General features: G+C 44.9%; 1 protein-coding gene across 15 annotated transcripts in view; it reads right to left on the bottom strand.

Annotated features, from left to right (window-relative positions):
• Window positions 1-9735: 9735 nt before the first annotated feature.
• The window catches only part of fubp3 (far upstream element (FUSE) binding protein 3), a 126724-nt gene continuing 122242 nt past the window's right edge, over window positions 9736-14217 (bottom strand). For 8 of the 15 annotated variants that reach the window (XM_078226354.1, XM_078226357.1, XM_078226359.1 and 5 more), the window contains 3 exons: window positions 13999-14138; window positions 12373-12454; window positions 9736-11539 (listed from right to left, as the gene is read on the bottom strand). In XM_078226354.1, the coding sequence (XP_078082480.1) occupies window positions 12401-12454; window positions 13999-14138 (194 nt within the window). In that variant the 3' untranslated portion in view covers window positions 9736-11539; window positions 12373-12400. The remainder of the gene's footprint in view (window positions 11540-12372; window positions 12455-13998; window positions 14139-14217) is intronic. The other 7 variants (XM_078226362.1, XM_078226356.1, XM_078226358.1 and 4 more) reach the window with 1 other exon arrangement.

The raw sequence follows: 14217 nt of genomic DNA, 5'->3' as shown, positions 1-14217 counted from the left end.
ATTGGGCATGCTAAATTGCCTCTTAGTGACAGGGGGATTAGCAGGGTAAATGCGTGGGGTTACAGGGATAGGGCGTGGGTGGAATTGTTGTCAGTGCAGGCTTGACAAGGCAAATGGCCTCTTCCTGCACTGTAGGGATTCTATGATTCATAAACCCAGCAAGCAGAGTGGACAGCAATGGCACTTATTTTTCAACATCTCATTCCAGTTACGTGTCCGGAGATTTCATTACAATCCTGGAGTCTTGCAAGAGCCTTTCACCCTCCTGCAGGGTGATCCCGTGCAGGCGAAAGTAAAATCTGAACTTGCTTTTGTTTTGTCAGTGGGTCAACTGATGACGCTTGCTGAGTTGGTCAATATGCAGGAGTTTTGCATTGGTCCGGTTCAAAAGGGCACCTGGGTTCATCTCATTTGACATTAGAGTAAGGCAGAGGACTGAGCAGCTATTGATTGTTATAGAATTATTGGTGTCGGCCTTGGCTGAGTGGTAACACTCTCACCTCGGAGTCAGAAGGCCATGGGCTTGATGACCACTCCAGGGACATGAGCACATAATCCAGGCTGATACTCCAGTACAGTACTGAGGAAATGCTGCACTGAGGAAGTGCTGTACTGAGGAATTATTGCTGTACTGATGGATATCCTCACTTTTCAGATGAGATGTAAAATCTCTCAAGTGGACGTTGAAAGGCTCCATGGCACTATTTCGAAGCACAGCTAGGGAGTTATCCCTCGTGAACTGAGCAATAGCCTCCCCTCCAAACAATATAACAAAGAAACATTCTCTGTTTGGGAATCGCTATGTACAAACTGGCTGCTACTATCCCTATGTTACAAGAGTGATTGCTCTTCCAAAGTACTTCACAGGCTATAAAATTTCTTGAAATTATAAAAGGACCATATAAAAGCAAGTCTTTCTGATCGAATTGTAGACAACCCTGGAGCCATTGGGGCAATCACTGGCACAAAAACAAGTTGCTGTAGCATACATTATAACACTTCTATGTAAATGATACAATACTACTATAGAGTAATTATCGTGCTGTCCACATTATATACCTCTGCTGTTTATTAAGTGTCCTCTGCTATAATGATGGTCAGACTGCTGTTTCATCTATGATTGTATCACATGTTGAGGCTGTAGAGGGAGATTTTCAGTAGCTTGTCTTGACTGAAATCTGTACCTATACTTTGTTCTGAAACTGAAAACAATTCCATTTAGAATGGGAGGACCTGCATGAGGATGGCAGTGGCACAATGGTTAGCACTGCTGCTGCAATACGGCGCCAGGGACCTGGGTTCGATTCCCGGTTTGGGTCACTGTCTCTGTGGAGTCTGCACGTTCCCCCCCCCCCCCCCCCCCCAACATCTGCATGGGTTTCCTTCGGGTAATCCGGTTTCCTCCTGCAGTCCAAAAGATGTGCTGGTTAGGTTAATTGGCTATGCTAAATTCTCCCTCAGTGTACCCGAACAGGCGCCGGAGTGTGGTGACTAGGGAATTTTCAAAGTAACAACATTGCAGCGCTAATGTATGCCTACTTGTGACACTAAATAAGCTTTAAAAAAAATTATTTATCTAAATAAACATTTCCCTTCTAAACTCAGATTAGGCATTGGAAAGCATGGTGCAACCTCGTGTACCTTAGATGTATTTTTTTAGTTAAATGTCAGATGAGTCACAGGGAGAGGTAGTTATGTATAGTTATCATTGATAGTGTTTAGCTGCAGAACTGTCTTCCCCTTCATAAGCCTCGGCTGAAGGAGCAGGTCCTGCTGTAGTTAAAGGTCAGTTTGCACTTTGTAAAAAATAAAGCTCCATCTTATACACTGTAGTCAATAATTAATTCTTCTGCTGGAGTGGGGCCCAATTGGCTTAGGTTAGGAATAGCTGGAGCAGATATGGTGAAAACTGATCTTGGACACTGTCGAAGATGGTCCGAGTTGAAATGGGTGCGCACAGCATTAAATTACTCAGTTCAGTACCAATTCAAACTGAACTAAACTAAACAAGATCAAAAGCCACACTGGCACACTTGGGTCCACTTGGCCCAGTTTGTAGTACTATATTTATGTTTCAAATCCTGTTCCAGAACCTTGAACATATAATCTAATGAAACATTCCAACGTTGAGGCTGCTAAACTGGATGTTAACCTGCAGCATTGCCTGTCAGTTCGGGTAGCTGTTAAGGATTTTCTGGCACTACTTGGAAAATAATTTTCTCTGGCGTCTTGGTCAACATTCTCCTCTCAACCGACACCACTTTAAAATAAATAGCCATTCATTTCATCGCAGCCTGTGGATGTGGTGGCTGCCATGCTTGCCTCCACAATGATGGCTGCCATGCTTGCCTCCACAATGATGGCTGCCATGCTTGCCTCCACAATGATGGCTGCCATGCTTGCCTCCACAATGATGGCTGCCATGCTTGCCTCCACAATGATGGCTGCCATGCTTGCCTCCACAATGATGGCTGCCATGCTTGCCTCCACAATGATGGCTGCCATGCTTGCCTCCACAATGATGGCTGCCATGCTTGCCTCCACAATGATGGCTGCCATGCTTGCCTCCACAATGATGGCTGCCATGCTTGCCTCCACAATGATGGCTGCCATGCTTGCCTCCACAATGATGGCTGCCATGCTTGCCTCCACAATGATGGCTGCCATGCTTGCCTCCACAATGATGGCTGCCATGCTTGCCTCCACAATGATGGCTGCCATGCTTGCCTCCACAATGATGGCTGCCATGCTTGCCTCCACAATGATGGCTGCCATGCTTGCCTCCACAATGATGGCTGCCATGCTTGCCTCCACAATGATGGCTGCCATGCTTGCCTCCACAATGATGGCTGCCATGCTTGCCTCCACAATGATGGCTGCCATGCTTGCCTCCACAATGATGGCTGCCATGCTTGCCTCCACAATGATGGCTGCCATGCTTGCCTCCACAATGATGGCTGCCATGCTTGCCTCCACAATGATGGCTGCCATGCTTGCCTCCACAATGATGGCTGCCATGCTTGCCTCCACAATGTTGGCTGCCATGCTTGCCTCCACAATGATGGCTGCCATGCTTGCCTCCACAATGATGGCTACTACCATTTTAATCTGAAATATTTTGAAATGCTTCTGAAGATAGTATACAAGACTTCCTTTGTTCCTTGAGGTCGGGTTAAGAGAAAGAATTGAAATCAGAGCATTTAATCTGTTCCAATTCTGATCTCAAAATATGAAGAAAATCATCCAGCAAAATGCCATTGATACGCAACAGGTCCATTATCATCTGCACCCAGATAGTGAAGTCAATATTCTGAATTCTGAGGGAAAAAACAAGCTGCTTTGCGCAAGGAGGAGACACAGTACAAACATTGGTGGTGGTGGTGGGGAGGGGGGTTGGTAAACGTTGAAGGACTTGTCGCGTGATATAAAGGATCATCTAATTTGATTTGTCACATGCATTAAGATACAGTGAAAAGTATTGTTTCTCATGCACTATATAGACAAAACATTCCGTTCATAGAGTACATAGGGGAGGAAAGGGTGGAGAATATAGTGCTAGAATGTAGTGTAGAGTTTGAGAGAGTTGGGGTTCAGTTTTAAGAGCATAAAAAAAAAGTAAAAGTTAGAATTAGACAGCTTAAAAGTTGCCTCACTCCAGCACCATCTTGAAGAATAAAGCAAGACATAGAAAGGAGTCGAGCATGAGAATGAGCAAGTTTCTAATGGCATCAAAGGGTAAGGAATACAAAGATTTCCTAGTGGATCATGCCATAGATCTGGAAATCTTGAAGTGAAAAAAACAAAGCCAGGTACTCTGTTTTGCACCTCGGACCCCCCCTCCATTCGGATCAGAGCTGTGTCCCAAGAGGGTCCTTAAGCATAGACTTCCCTCTGCTTGTCCCGGACCCATTCCACACTCCCAACACTCCTTACTGAATAGAAAACGAGGGACAAAGTTAGTCAGCGTACAGACCTAGAATGCGCAGGAGAAAGATGAACTAAAAACTAAACAAAAAGTGCTGCAAATACTCAGCAGGTCAGGCAGCATGGGTGGGGAGAAAGAGAGACGATGTTTCAGGTCACGATGACTTGACTCCTGTTCTCGTTTGAATCCAGAGTAATCGTACAAGTTCCTGCAATGTGGATTGCGTAGTCCATGCCCGCAGCATCACATCCCCAAAGCATAACACAAAGGTCAATAATTCGAGATTGTCCAACTGTCCATTTTCTGCTGATTGCTTCACATTTAATCAATGGAACATTGGAGCCAATCCAATCCCAGCTTCATTCACTAGACAGGGACGAGAGCATCCAATCAACAACAAAGTAGCACCAATCAATTCCACCCCCCCCCCCCCCCCCCCCCAAACCCAGTAACCTGGAAATCAGTGATGTCCTGAAACAGAGATTGCTCAAATAATTCCTTGGCATTGTTTTCTGATGCCATCATCTGCTTCAACATATGCAATTCAAATTAGCATCTACTCCAGAGGTGAATGTACACACACACATTGTTTCTGTTTAAAAGTCATGCTTCAGTGTGTGTGTACAAGCAGTCATGTAAATAAACTCTTTAAAACTTTTCCCATTCTGTATCAACAGGAGGGGTGCCAGGGTCGAACATTTCAATCTTACATTAACTGCATGCCTCAGAGGGCAGTGCACACACCCCAGTAGGCTGCTGTCTATACACAGAAAGAACCACTTGTGTCTTCAGATGGCCATGTGGCTAAGACATAGAAACTAGAAGCAGGAGTAGGCCATTTGGCCCTTCAAGCCTGCTTTGGCATTCATTTTGATTATGGCAAATCCTGATCCCCCCACATTCCTTTCGCCCAAGTGCTATATCTAATTTATTCTTCTTTAAGGGTTTATCCCTTATACTCAAACTATGACCCGTAATTCTGGAACCCCCCACCATCAGGAACATTCTTTCTGAATCTACCCTGTTAGAATTTTATAAGTTTCTATAAGAAACTTCTGTCGTCCTTACCTGGTCTGCCCTACTTGACTCCAGAGTCACAGAAATGTGGTTGACTCTCAACTGCCCTTCAAGGGCAACTAGGGATGGGCAATAAATGCTAACCAGCCAGTAATGCCCACATCTCACAAAGGAATTAAAACTATGCAGAGCGGGGAAACAACCCCATAATGTTTATCCCTATACTATCACTAAAACAGGCTCCTGAGATATCAGTACTGTTTTACTGCGTGCAAGTTGCTGCGTCTCCTGTATTACAATAATTACTACATTTTAGAAAGTATTTCATTGGCCACAAAGCACTCGGGACCATTCTGAGGTTGTGACAGGCTTAATTATAACGGCATGTTCTGCCATTAAACGTCACCACAGAAGATTATAACATTCAGGATTCAGTAATGAACAAAGATTAAAAACCTGATGCTCGATTCCCAACAAAAGGGGGATCGAGATGAATATCTGATTCAATCTGGGGCCCCAAGGTTAAAGATGGAATCCAACCCTTCGGGTTAGTTTATAAAGATTTATTATAATAAAATCTGCTACATTTGAAAGAGAAATTAGTGGCCCCCTTGAAAGCCAAGTTCGTTATGTCTGCTGCCTATGTATACAGATGTAGACAGACTAGGTCCGTTCACCACATCTGCTGAGTTAGCTGACCTGTTCGCGTAGGGATGTTACAATTTCTCTCAGTGCCAACGGACAAGGCGTTGGGAGGAGGCAGGAGGGAAACTGGGCAAGGTTCCACTCTCCGCCGAGCTTCAATAGTTGTAGGAAGCCATTTGAACAGAGGTATTGGAGGACAACCAGTAGCTATAGAATGACTGGGGAGATAAGTGTTTACCAATGAACAGTTACTGAATCTGACCACGACAGAAAGAACTTACATTTATATAGCCCCATTTGAGCAGCACGGTGGCACAGTGGTTAGCACTTCTGCCTCACAGTGCCAGGGACCCAGGTTCAATACCAGCCTCGGGTGACTGTGTAGAGTTTGTATGTTCTTTCCGTGTCTGTGTGGATTTCCTCCCACACTCCAAAGATGTGCGGGTTAGGTTGATTGGCAATACTAAATTGGCCCTTAGTATTCAAAGATGTGTAGGTTACGGGATTAGTGGGGTAAATACATGGGGTTATGGGGATAGGTCCTGGGTAACATGCTCTGTCGGAGAGTCAGTGCAGACTCGATAGGCTAAAATGGCCACCTCCTGTACTGTAGGGATTCTATGAAAGGAAAAGAGAAAGCAAGTATGGGGGGGAGGGGGGGAAAGAGAGCGGGCAGCAAACAGTTATAAAAATATCCTTTTATTCTACTGAAGCATGCTGTGAGAATCCCTCCACCGAGTGCTTGAAAGAGCAAGATAGCCCCGCAGAAAGCCCCAAAATGGCGTGGCATCAACTCAACACACAGCCGATCTTCAATAACAATCGAATGGACACAAGTAATCCTCCGGTAAGCACAGGTTGGAGGCGCCAAGGCGATGACCCTGGTTGACAGCACAGAGAAAGGGAAAGGCCGCACTGCCGGCTACCACCTGCACCCAGCCACTAACCACATCTCAAGACACATCCAATCAAAAGGAGATAAGCATCTCTTTCATGTTACAATAGGATTTCCTTCCAGTAAGAGACCCTCCAGATAATCGGATCACCAGTCAGTACAATTATTACACTCATCGCCAAGACTTCAAGGAAGAAATTACACGTGGATTATTAAGTGCTGCTGGTTTTTTTTGAAAGTTATTAATGACACAATGTCAGTTATCCCACAGAGAGACTGAGCCCTCCCTCCTCCCCGCTCCATAGCAACTGGCAAAACAACACAATAGAAATTTTTATTGCACTTTATTGGAAAAGTTCGTTGATCTTGAGAGCTGACAACCTAACCTTCTGAATTCAAATAAAGTGGTTGCTTTGCCTATTCAAGCCCCACTCGAGGATGTGAGCACAATCAAAGCTGGCAGTCCAGCGCAGTACTGAGGGTGTTGTGCTATCTGAGGGAGCGACATTCTGACAAAATATTAAACCATCTTCTCCAGCGAGTGGAAAAGATCCCATGGCACTACTTCTAAGAGAGCAGGGGAGTTCCACCCAGTGTCCTAGCCAACATACATCCCTCGATCGAAATAATTAAAATCACTCATTATCACACTGCTATTGTGGGATCTTGTTGTGTACAAAATGGGTGGCACGGTGGCACAGTGGTTAGCACGGCTGCCTCACAGCCCCAGGGAACCGGAGCACCCAAAAGAAACCCACGCAGACACTGAGAACGTGCACACTCCGCACAGACACATGACCCAAGCCGGGAATTCGAACCCTGTGCGGGTTTCCTCCGGGTGCTCCAGTTTCCTTCCAGTCTGAAAGACGTGCTGGGTTAGGTGCATTGACCCGAACTGGCACCGGAGTGTGGCAATTAGGGGAATTTCGCAATAATTTCATTGCAGTGTTAATGTAAGCCATATTTATGACTAACAAATAAAATTGTAAAAAAATTAAAAATGTTTCCTTCATTACAACAGGGTGTCTACACTTCAAATGTATTTTGTGTGCTGTAAAGCACTTTGGGATGTGTCGAGGAAATGAAAGGCGCTATATGAATGCAAGTCTGTCTTTCGAATTGAGCGAAGAGAAAATTATTGTTGGGAGTAGTGGGGTTTGAAAAGATACAACAATCCCATCCCCAAAGCAGATGCCAGAAAGGAACATTTAGTAGATGAGATTTTGCGGGAGTTCCATACAATTCTCCACAGTGCAGCAAATAAAGCCTCGCTGCGATGATAGGATTCTGGTTCACAGCACTGCTCATTAAATTCCCAATCTCTGCTTCTGCAGAAGAGGAATCAAGCCTTAGACACATACAGAGGGGAAAAAAACTGACAAAATGACATTGAAAAACTGAAATTTGAGATACAGATGGCGAATTAATCTCCACTTGGAGCCGGCAGTTTGCGGTGTCGATGGTAGTCATGTACAGGGCACAGAAATATAAGTCATCTATTATTTACCATGGGTCAAATAAACAGGAATATACATCAATGCAGCTCTGATAATTGCAGCAAATTGAACAAAGTGTAAAGTTTATTTATTAGTGTCACAAGTAGGCTGACATTAACACTGCAATGAAATGATTGTGAAAACCCCCTCGCGCCACACTCCGGTGCCTGTTCGGGTACACAGAGGGAGAATTTAGCACGGCCAATGCACCTAACCAGCACGTCTTTGGACTGTGGGAGGAAACCGGAGCACCCGGAGGAAACCCAAGCAGACACGGGGAGAATGTGCAAACTTTGCACGGACAGTGACCCAAGTCGGGAATCAAACCCGGGTCTAGAGGCAGCAGTGCTAACCACTGTGCCACCATGACACCCGGGGGGGTGGGGGGGGGAGGAGGAGCGAGGAGAAGAGAGAGCTGGTAGAGTAAGTGATCCTCCAATCTCCAGTTATCTCCTGCCCACCCCATACTCCTATTGCAAATTTACTCAGGGCTATGCTGCATAGCATATATATTCTTTGGCAGGCAGTGTTATTTAATTGATACTAACCTCTGTGATTGTGTCCCTTCTGAAGTCCAACAGCACAGTCCGTCTCCTCACTGCTCCTCGACCCATTTCTCCTCTCTACTTGCGCTGAAATCAAAGCTATTGAGGTTTTATTTCGATGGGTTGTCTTGCCGGGTTATTACAGAGAGAAAGAACTATAATCCACGGCTGCCCATGTGCAGCTGGTGCCTGCAAGTATACCGGGCCAGGCATGGGCAACAGCTTCTACTCTCTGATGAACATTAGGAAACCAAGTGGGCCCTTCAGTAACAAAACAAATGTTTTCGTGGTCATTTTCCTCAAGTGCTCGCCCCAGGTTATCTAACTTCTGTGAATTGAATTTCAACAACTTGCTATGCAAGTGCCACAACAAATATTTTGAAGGCAGAGGTAGACAGAGTCTTGACCAACATGGGAGTCAAAGGTAGTTAGGGGTGGGAGGAATGTGGAGTTGAGGCCACGTCAAATCAGCCATGATCCTGGTGAACGGCAGAGCAGGCTCGAATGGGCCAAACGGCCTACTCCTGGTCCTAATTCATATGCACAACTGATAAATTACCCTAATCTGACCTCCCTATCACGTACTGCAACTCTCTTTTTCCAGGGCCTCAGTTAGACAATGAGATTTCTCTTCCCACAAGGTTGGCGAAGCCAAGCACAGAAACATCTAAATCAGTGTCTGGGTTTATTCCATCCTTTGGGAGGCAGGGTGGCACAGTGATTAACACTGCTGCCTCACAGCGCCAAGGAGCTGGGTTCAATTCAATTCCGACCTCGGAATGACTGTCTGTGTGGAGTTTGCACATTCTCCCCATGTCTGCGGGGGTTTCCTCTGGGTGTTCCGGTTTCCTCCCACACTCCAAAGATGTGCGGGTTAGGTTGATTGGCCATGCTAAATTGCCCCTTAGTGTCAGGGGGGGGGATCAGCAGGGTAAATATGTGGGGTTACTGGGATAAGGCCTGTGTGGGATTGTTGTTGGTGCAGACTCGGTGGGCCAAACGGTGTCCTTCTGCACTACAGGGATTCCATGATTCTTTCCCCCTCGTGTTGCAGTTTTAACCTTGGGAACGTCTTGGTCCTTTTCCAAGGGCTCCTCAATGAAATTAAAAACCTGACAGATTTCTGTGTGGGAGTGGAGGGAAGAGGGAAATGCCATTAAACAGAGGGCGGCTTGCTCGAGGCCCACTGGCAAATTAAGCAGAGCCAAAAAGTCAGGCCAAACCTCCACAAAGAAATGCTGTGGACATTTTATTATAGAGTGTAAAATGCAGGTGTCAGTAAAATAAAAGGGATACATCTCTTGAACATGCCGCACAGAGCTGTTTTTCTCTTTTGAAACCAGTCACACTTTCCAAAGTTAGACATCTCGAGCATTAATAGAAAAAAATCAGTACAATTTAAACGGAATGTCCAGTAAACCTCAGGTCATTAAAAACAGAACCAAAGTCCCTGGTTATCTACACTGTTAACTGTACAAAGGCAAATACTACAAGTTAAACAGCTTCAACTTAATAACATCCCTTTTTTTTCTTAATCAACTTATTTTTTTTTCACGTACGTAATTAATACTAGGATTCATTCACTTGCTAAACATAATCATACATATTAGATCACACCACGTAAGAATAAGAATTAAAAAATAGTTATTAGCATGGCTCGTGGAGACTTTGCCGAGTCCAAATTTGAGAGAGGTGTATACCAAACACAACAACCTTTTTTGTATTTTTTTTTCATAAAAAATAAAACCTTGTACTTTTATTTAATTGCATCAGCGTTTCTCATCAGGCAATTGCACAGACGGGTGCAATCTAATCGCACGAGAGAACGAGAAAGTGTATGACCATCAAGTCTTTAGCACATTGGAGGCCCCGTTTCAGGCATGCTTACAGTCCAGGACTCTTTCTTTTTTTGGGGGGGGGGGGGGGGGGGGGGGGGGGGGGGGAGAAAGGGGGAGGGGAGGGAGGAGATGGGTGGGGTGGGGGGGGGGGGAGGGGGAAGGGGTGGCAGGCAGACTACAGTGCGAACGGTAGTGTTCTTCCAATTACATCCACGTACAGATGTGCACCCTGCTGCTGTTCAATTTTCATTCATCAATTACAAAATGTGCCTAGATTCTCATGTTTTTTTTTTGTCATTTTTGCTTTTAAATACATTTTTTTAAATCCTCATCTTTGCCGACAGTCACCTACGTAAAACATGTATTTTGGAAAAAAGTATTAAATTATTATTCACAGTTCTCGTTTTCGACTCTCATAAAAAAAAGAAGTGTCTGTTGTGCTAACTTCTTTTTTTGTTTTCTTTCCCCCTCCCTCCCCACACAGTAGAGTTAATGGACCAGTACAAAAATCTACCAGCCCAACACAGTTTTGTATTTAGTGCCTTCTCGCATAGGGATGGAGGCACAGTTTCACAAAAGTGAGACATATTTTTTATATATATATATATAATATATATTATATATATACCATGGTCGTTAGTACCTTTCGGTCTGTCCTGTACAAAACTCCAGACCGATACCTGGGACCCTTACGTTGCCACTACCGAGTCTCAGGATATGTAGTACCAGGACCAGTATTCCTACCCATCTATCGCTGGGATGTATACAGTTCAACAATGCACCGTCTTTGAACCCCCACATCCACACTACTATTATACTTTAAAAACTTTTCCTGTAGTGCTGCTGATGCAGGGGAGTAATCTTTTTTTAAAAAAAAAAATTAAAAAAAACAGAACAAACCACCATTCGCATTTTAGCCTGTCCAAACCATGGTGTTGGTTTAAGGGTCCCCGAATGTTCAATCCACAACATCTGCACCCCTCAACTTCACTATTACTCCATTAATGGTAAATCTAGAAAGTTATCGTAATAAGTATTTTTTTTTCCTCTAGTGTTCAGAAACAAAAGTATAAGTTTTTCTTCTTCAAGGCGTCATAAATCTTTTCAACCTTTTATTAAAAAAGGCTCCACACCCATAATGATTCAAATCTCATCACAAGGACGTCAAATTATTGATCCTGCAACAGAGAGAGACACAATGAGTGAGAACATAATTGCAGGGACATCAGAAGAGAGTATTAGAAAGAATTGTTGCAAGAAGTTGAGAGATCCCAACACTGGGAAAACAAATCTAAAGATCCGGAATGTTTTACAATCGGGAATGCAAGCTGTCCAAATATTTGCTAATTCCGGAGAATATAAGATGGCCTCCTCCTTTTTTGAATGTGGAGATGCTGGTGTTGGGGTGGGCACAGTAAGAAGTCTCACAACACCCGGTTAAAGTCCAATGGGTTTATTTGGAATCACGGGTCTTTGGAGCGCTGCTCCTTCATCAGGCGAGTGGAGGTCAGTTCACACTTCGTTTCTTAAGGCCTTTGTTGTTTTAGTGTGATTCCTCAGGTACTCAATTGCTCTTCACTATCAAGTGCCTCCTCATTCCTCATGGGGTGCATTGACCGAGAGTAGCAGTATCACCATGTATGAGAGACATTACAACTCTATTTCACATCCAATATCTTCCAGACACAGCACGGAGTAGTGATCTGGTGCAAAGCCCGAGGCTGTTGTTGCCCCTATTAGAGAGTAAAAGGTGAACTGTAGTAACCATACCACTACAGGCCAGCTGGTTAACCCTGCATAGGCCAGGAAGTTTCCTTATTTCCTTCACTATCACAGCCGTCAGTACATTTACCCACAATCAGAAGGCGAAAACTAATTCCCTTTCCCTTGTATCATTACATTTAAACGTTTCTATTGTAGGGAAGAGATGGGGAATTCCAAAACTCGCAGCCAGAAATATAAAACAGTCACAAATAAATCCAAATACGGAATTCAGGAGAAAATTCTTTACCTAGAGAATGGTTAGAATGTGGAACTCGCTACCGCAAGGAGCAGTTGAGGTGACTAGCGTGGATGCACTTAAGGGAAAGCAACTAAGAACATGAGGGAGAAAGGAAGAGAAGGTTATGTTGATGAGATTAGATGAAGTACGGTGGAACATAAACCTGGCTGAGCCTGTTTCTGTGCTGCAAATGCTCTCTGACTCAGGAAGATGGTTCAGTTAGTAGCTGAGCCGTACATAATCCCAACTTCAATAACTGGTCTTGGCTGACTTAACTGGAGTAGTGATAAGGGTCGCTAATACCTCAGCGCCATGGGTTGGGAATGGCAAATAGAACTGCAGCCAGAGTCCTCGGCTGATGGCTAGGTAGTGATCCCTGTGGCCTGAGGTGTGTGTAGGTGCTGCTAAGGTCAGAATCAGACAGCATAAGGCCGGATATGGTGCTCACTAACAATTGCTGTGAAGACGACAATGACTAACTGGATGCAGTACTGGTGGATATCTGGCAAGACCCACAGAACCATACCCCAGCAGAGAAGGGAAAGCATTAGCAAGGAAACATGTTTAACAATTCCAAAATGCAATTTCATTACAAATTTACAAATAAAAGCTATTGTGGAAAGAAAGATGAAGGAAAAGAATCGATAGCCTGTCATTTTGAGATTATATGTATTTCACTACTGACTGCTACAACCTTAAAGTCGGTGTTGCATAGCAAGTGACATTTATCCATGTGATTACAGCAAGTGGTGGCACAGTGGTTAGCACTGCTGCCTCACAGCTCCAGGGACCCCAGATCAATTCCGACCTCAGGAGGCTGACGTTTGCACGTTCTCCCAGTGTCTGCGTGGGTTTCCTCTGGGTGCTCCGGTTTCCTCCCACAGTCCAAAGACGTGCGAGTTAGGCGGATTGGCCATGCTAAACTGCTCTTTAGTGTCAGGGGGATTAACAGGGTAAATATGTGCGGTTACAGGGATGGAGCCAGGGTGGGATTGTTGTCTGTGCAGGCTCGATGGGCCGAATGGCCTCCTCCTACACTGTGAGGATTCTAAGCGATCCACAAGCTTGGTTTCAAGCCAGGAACACTTCAGTCTCGACAGCTTTGCTTCATTTCAATCCATCCTGAAGGAGCACTTTACATTGAAATGTACTGGATAAGACTCTCTGCTGGATAACAAAACCCACAATCCTGACTTGGAACTTGATCACTCCTTGTCACTGGGGGGAAAAAAAAAACCCAAAACTCCCCAAAACACCACATGGACTGCAGGGGTTCAAGAAGGCAGCTCACCACCACCTTAAGGGTAATTACAGATCAGCAATAAATGCTGGCCTGGTCAGCGATGCCCACAGTCCCAAGAATGAATAAAATGTCTGAAGGCACTTCACAGCAGTGTTACAAATATAATGCTGAGCCATATAAGGTGACCAAGAACATGGTCTGACTGGTATGCTAAGGAACATCTTTAAGGAGGAAACAGGTGGAGGGCCAGAGGCGTTTAGGGAGGGGTTTTGATAGTGAAGAATAACTGGCATTCCCAGTGTCCCCCCCACTCCACAGTGGGGGGTATTACTGTTCCAGCACCTTGTGCCACAATCACCATGGTAAATGTTTAATCTGCACTGCTTACATACCTGATGACCAGGGGCCTGCCCTTGCTGTGTGGCCTGTCCATAGTACGCTGCTTGCTGTCGGTAATACTCTGCCCAGGCTGCACTGTAATCTGGTTGCGAGCTCTGCTGTGGAGTCCCTGGGGCAGTTCCTGTGGCCTGAGCTGATAAAGGGGGAGAAGCAGAGGCAACAGGATTATAAGTGAACTCACAAGGCACCAAAATTGAGCGTGACATGTTACA

The sequence above is a fragment of the Mustelus asterias genome, chromosome 13 (genome assembly GCF_964213995.1).
Source record: "Mustelus asterias chromosome 13, sMusAst1.hap1.1, whole genome shotgun sequence".
NCBI classification, from domain to species: Eukaryota; Metazoa; Chordata; class Chondrichthyes; order Carcharhiniformes; family Triakidae; genus Mustelus; species Mustelus asterias.
This window is presented reverse-complemented; position numbering and strand designations above follow the sequence as displayed.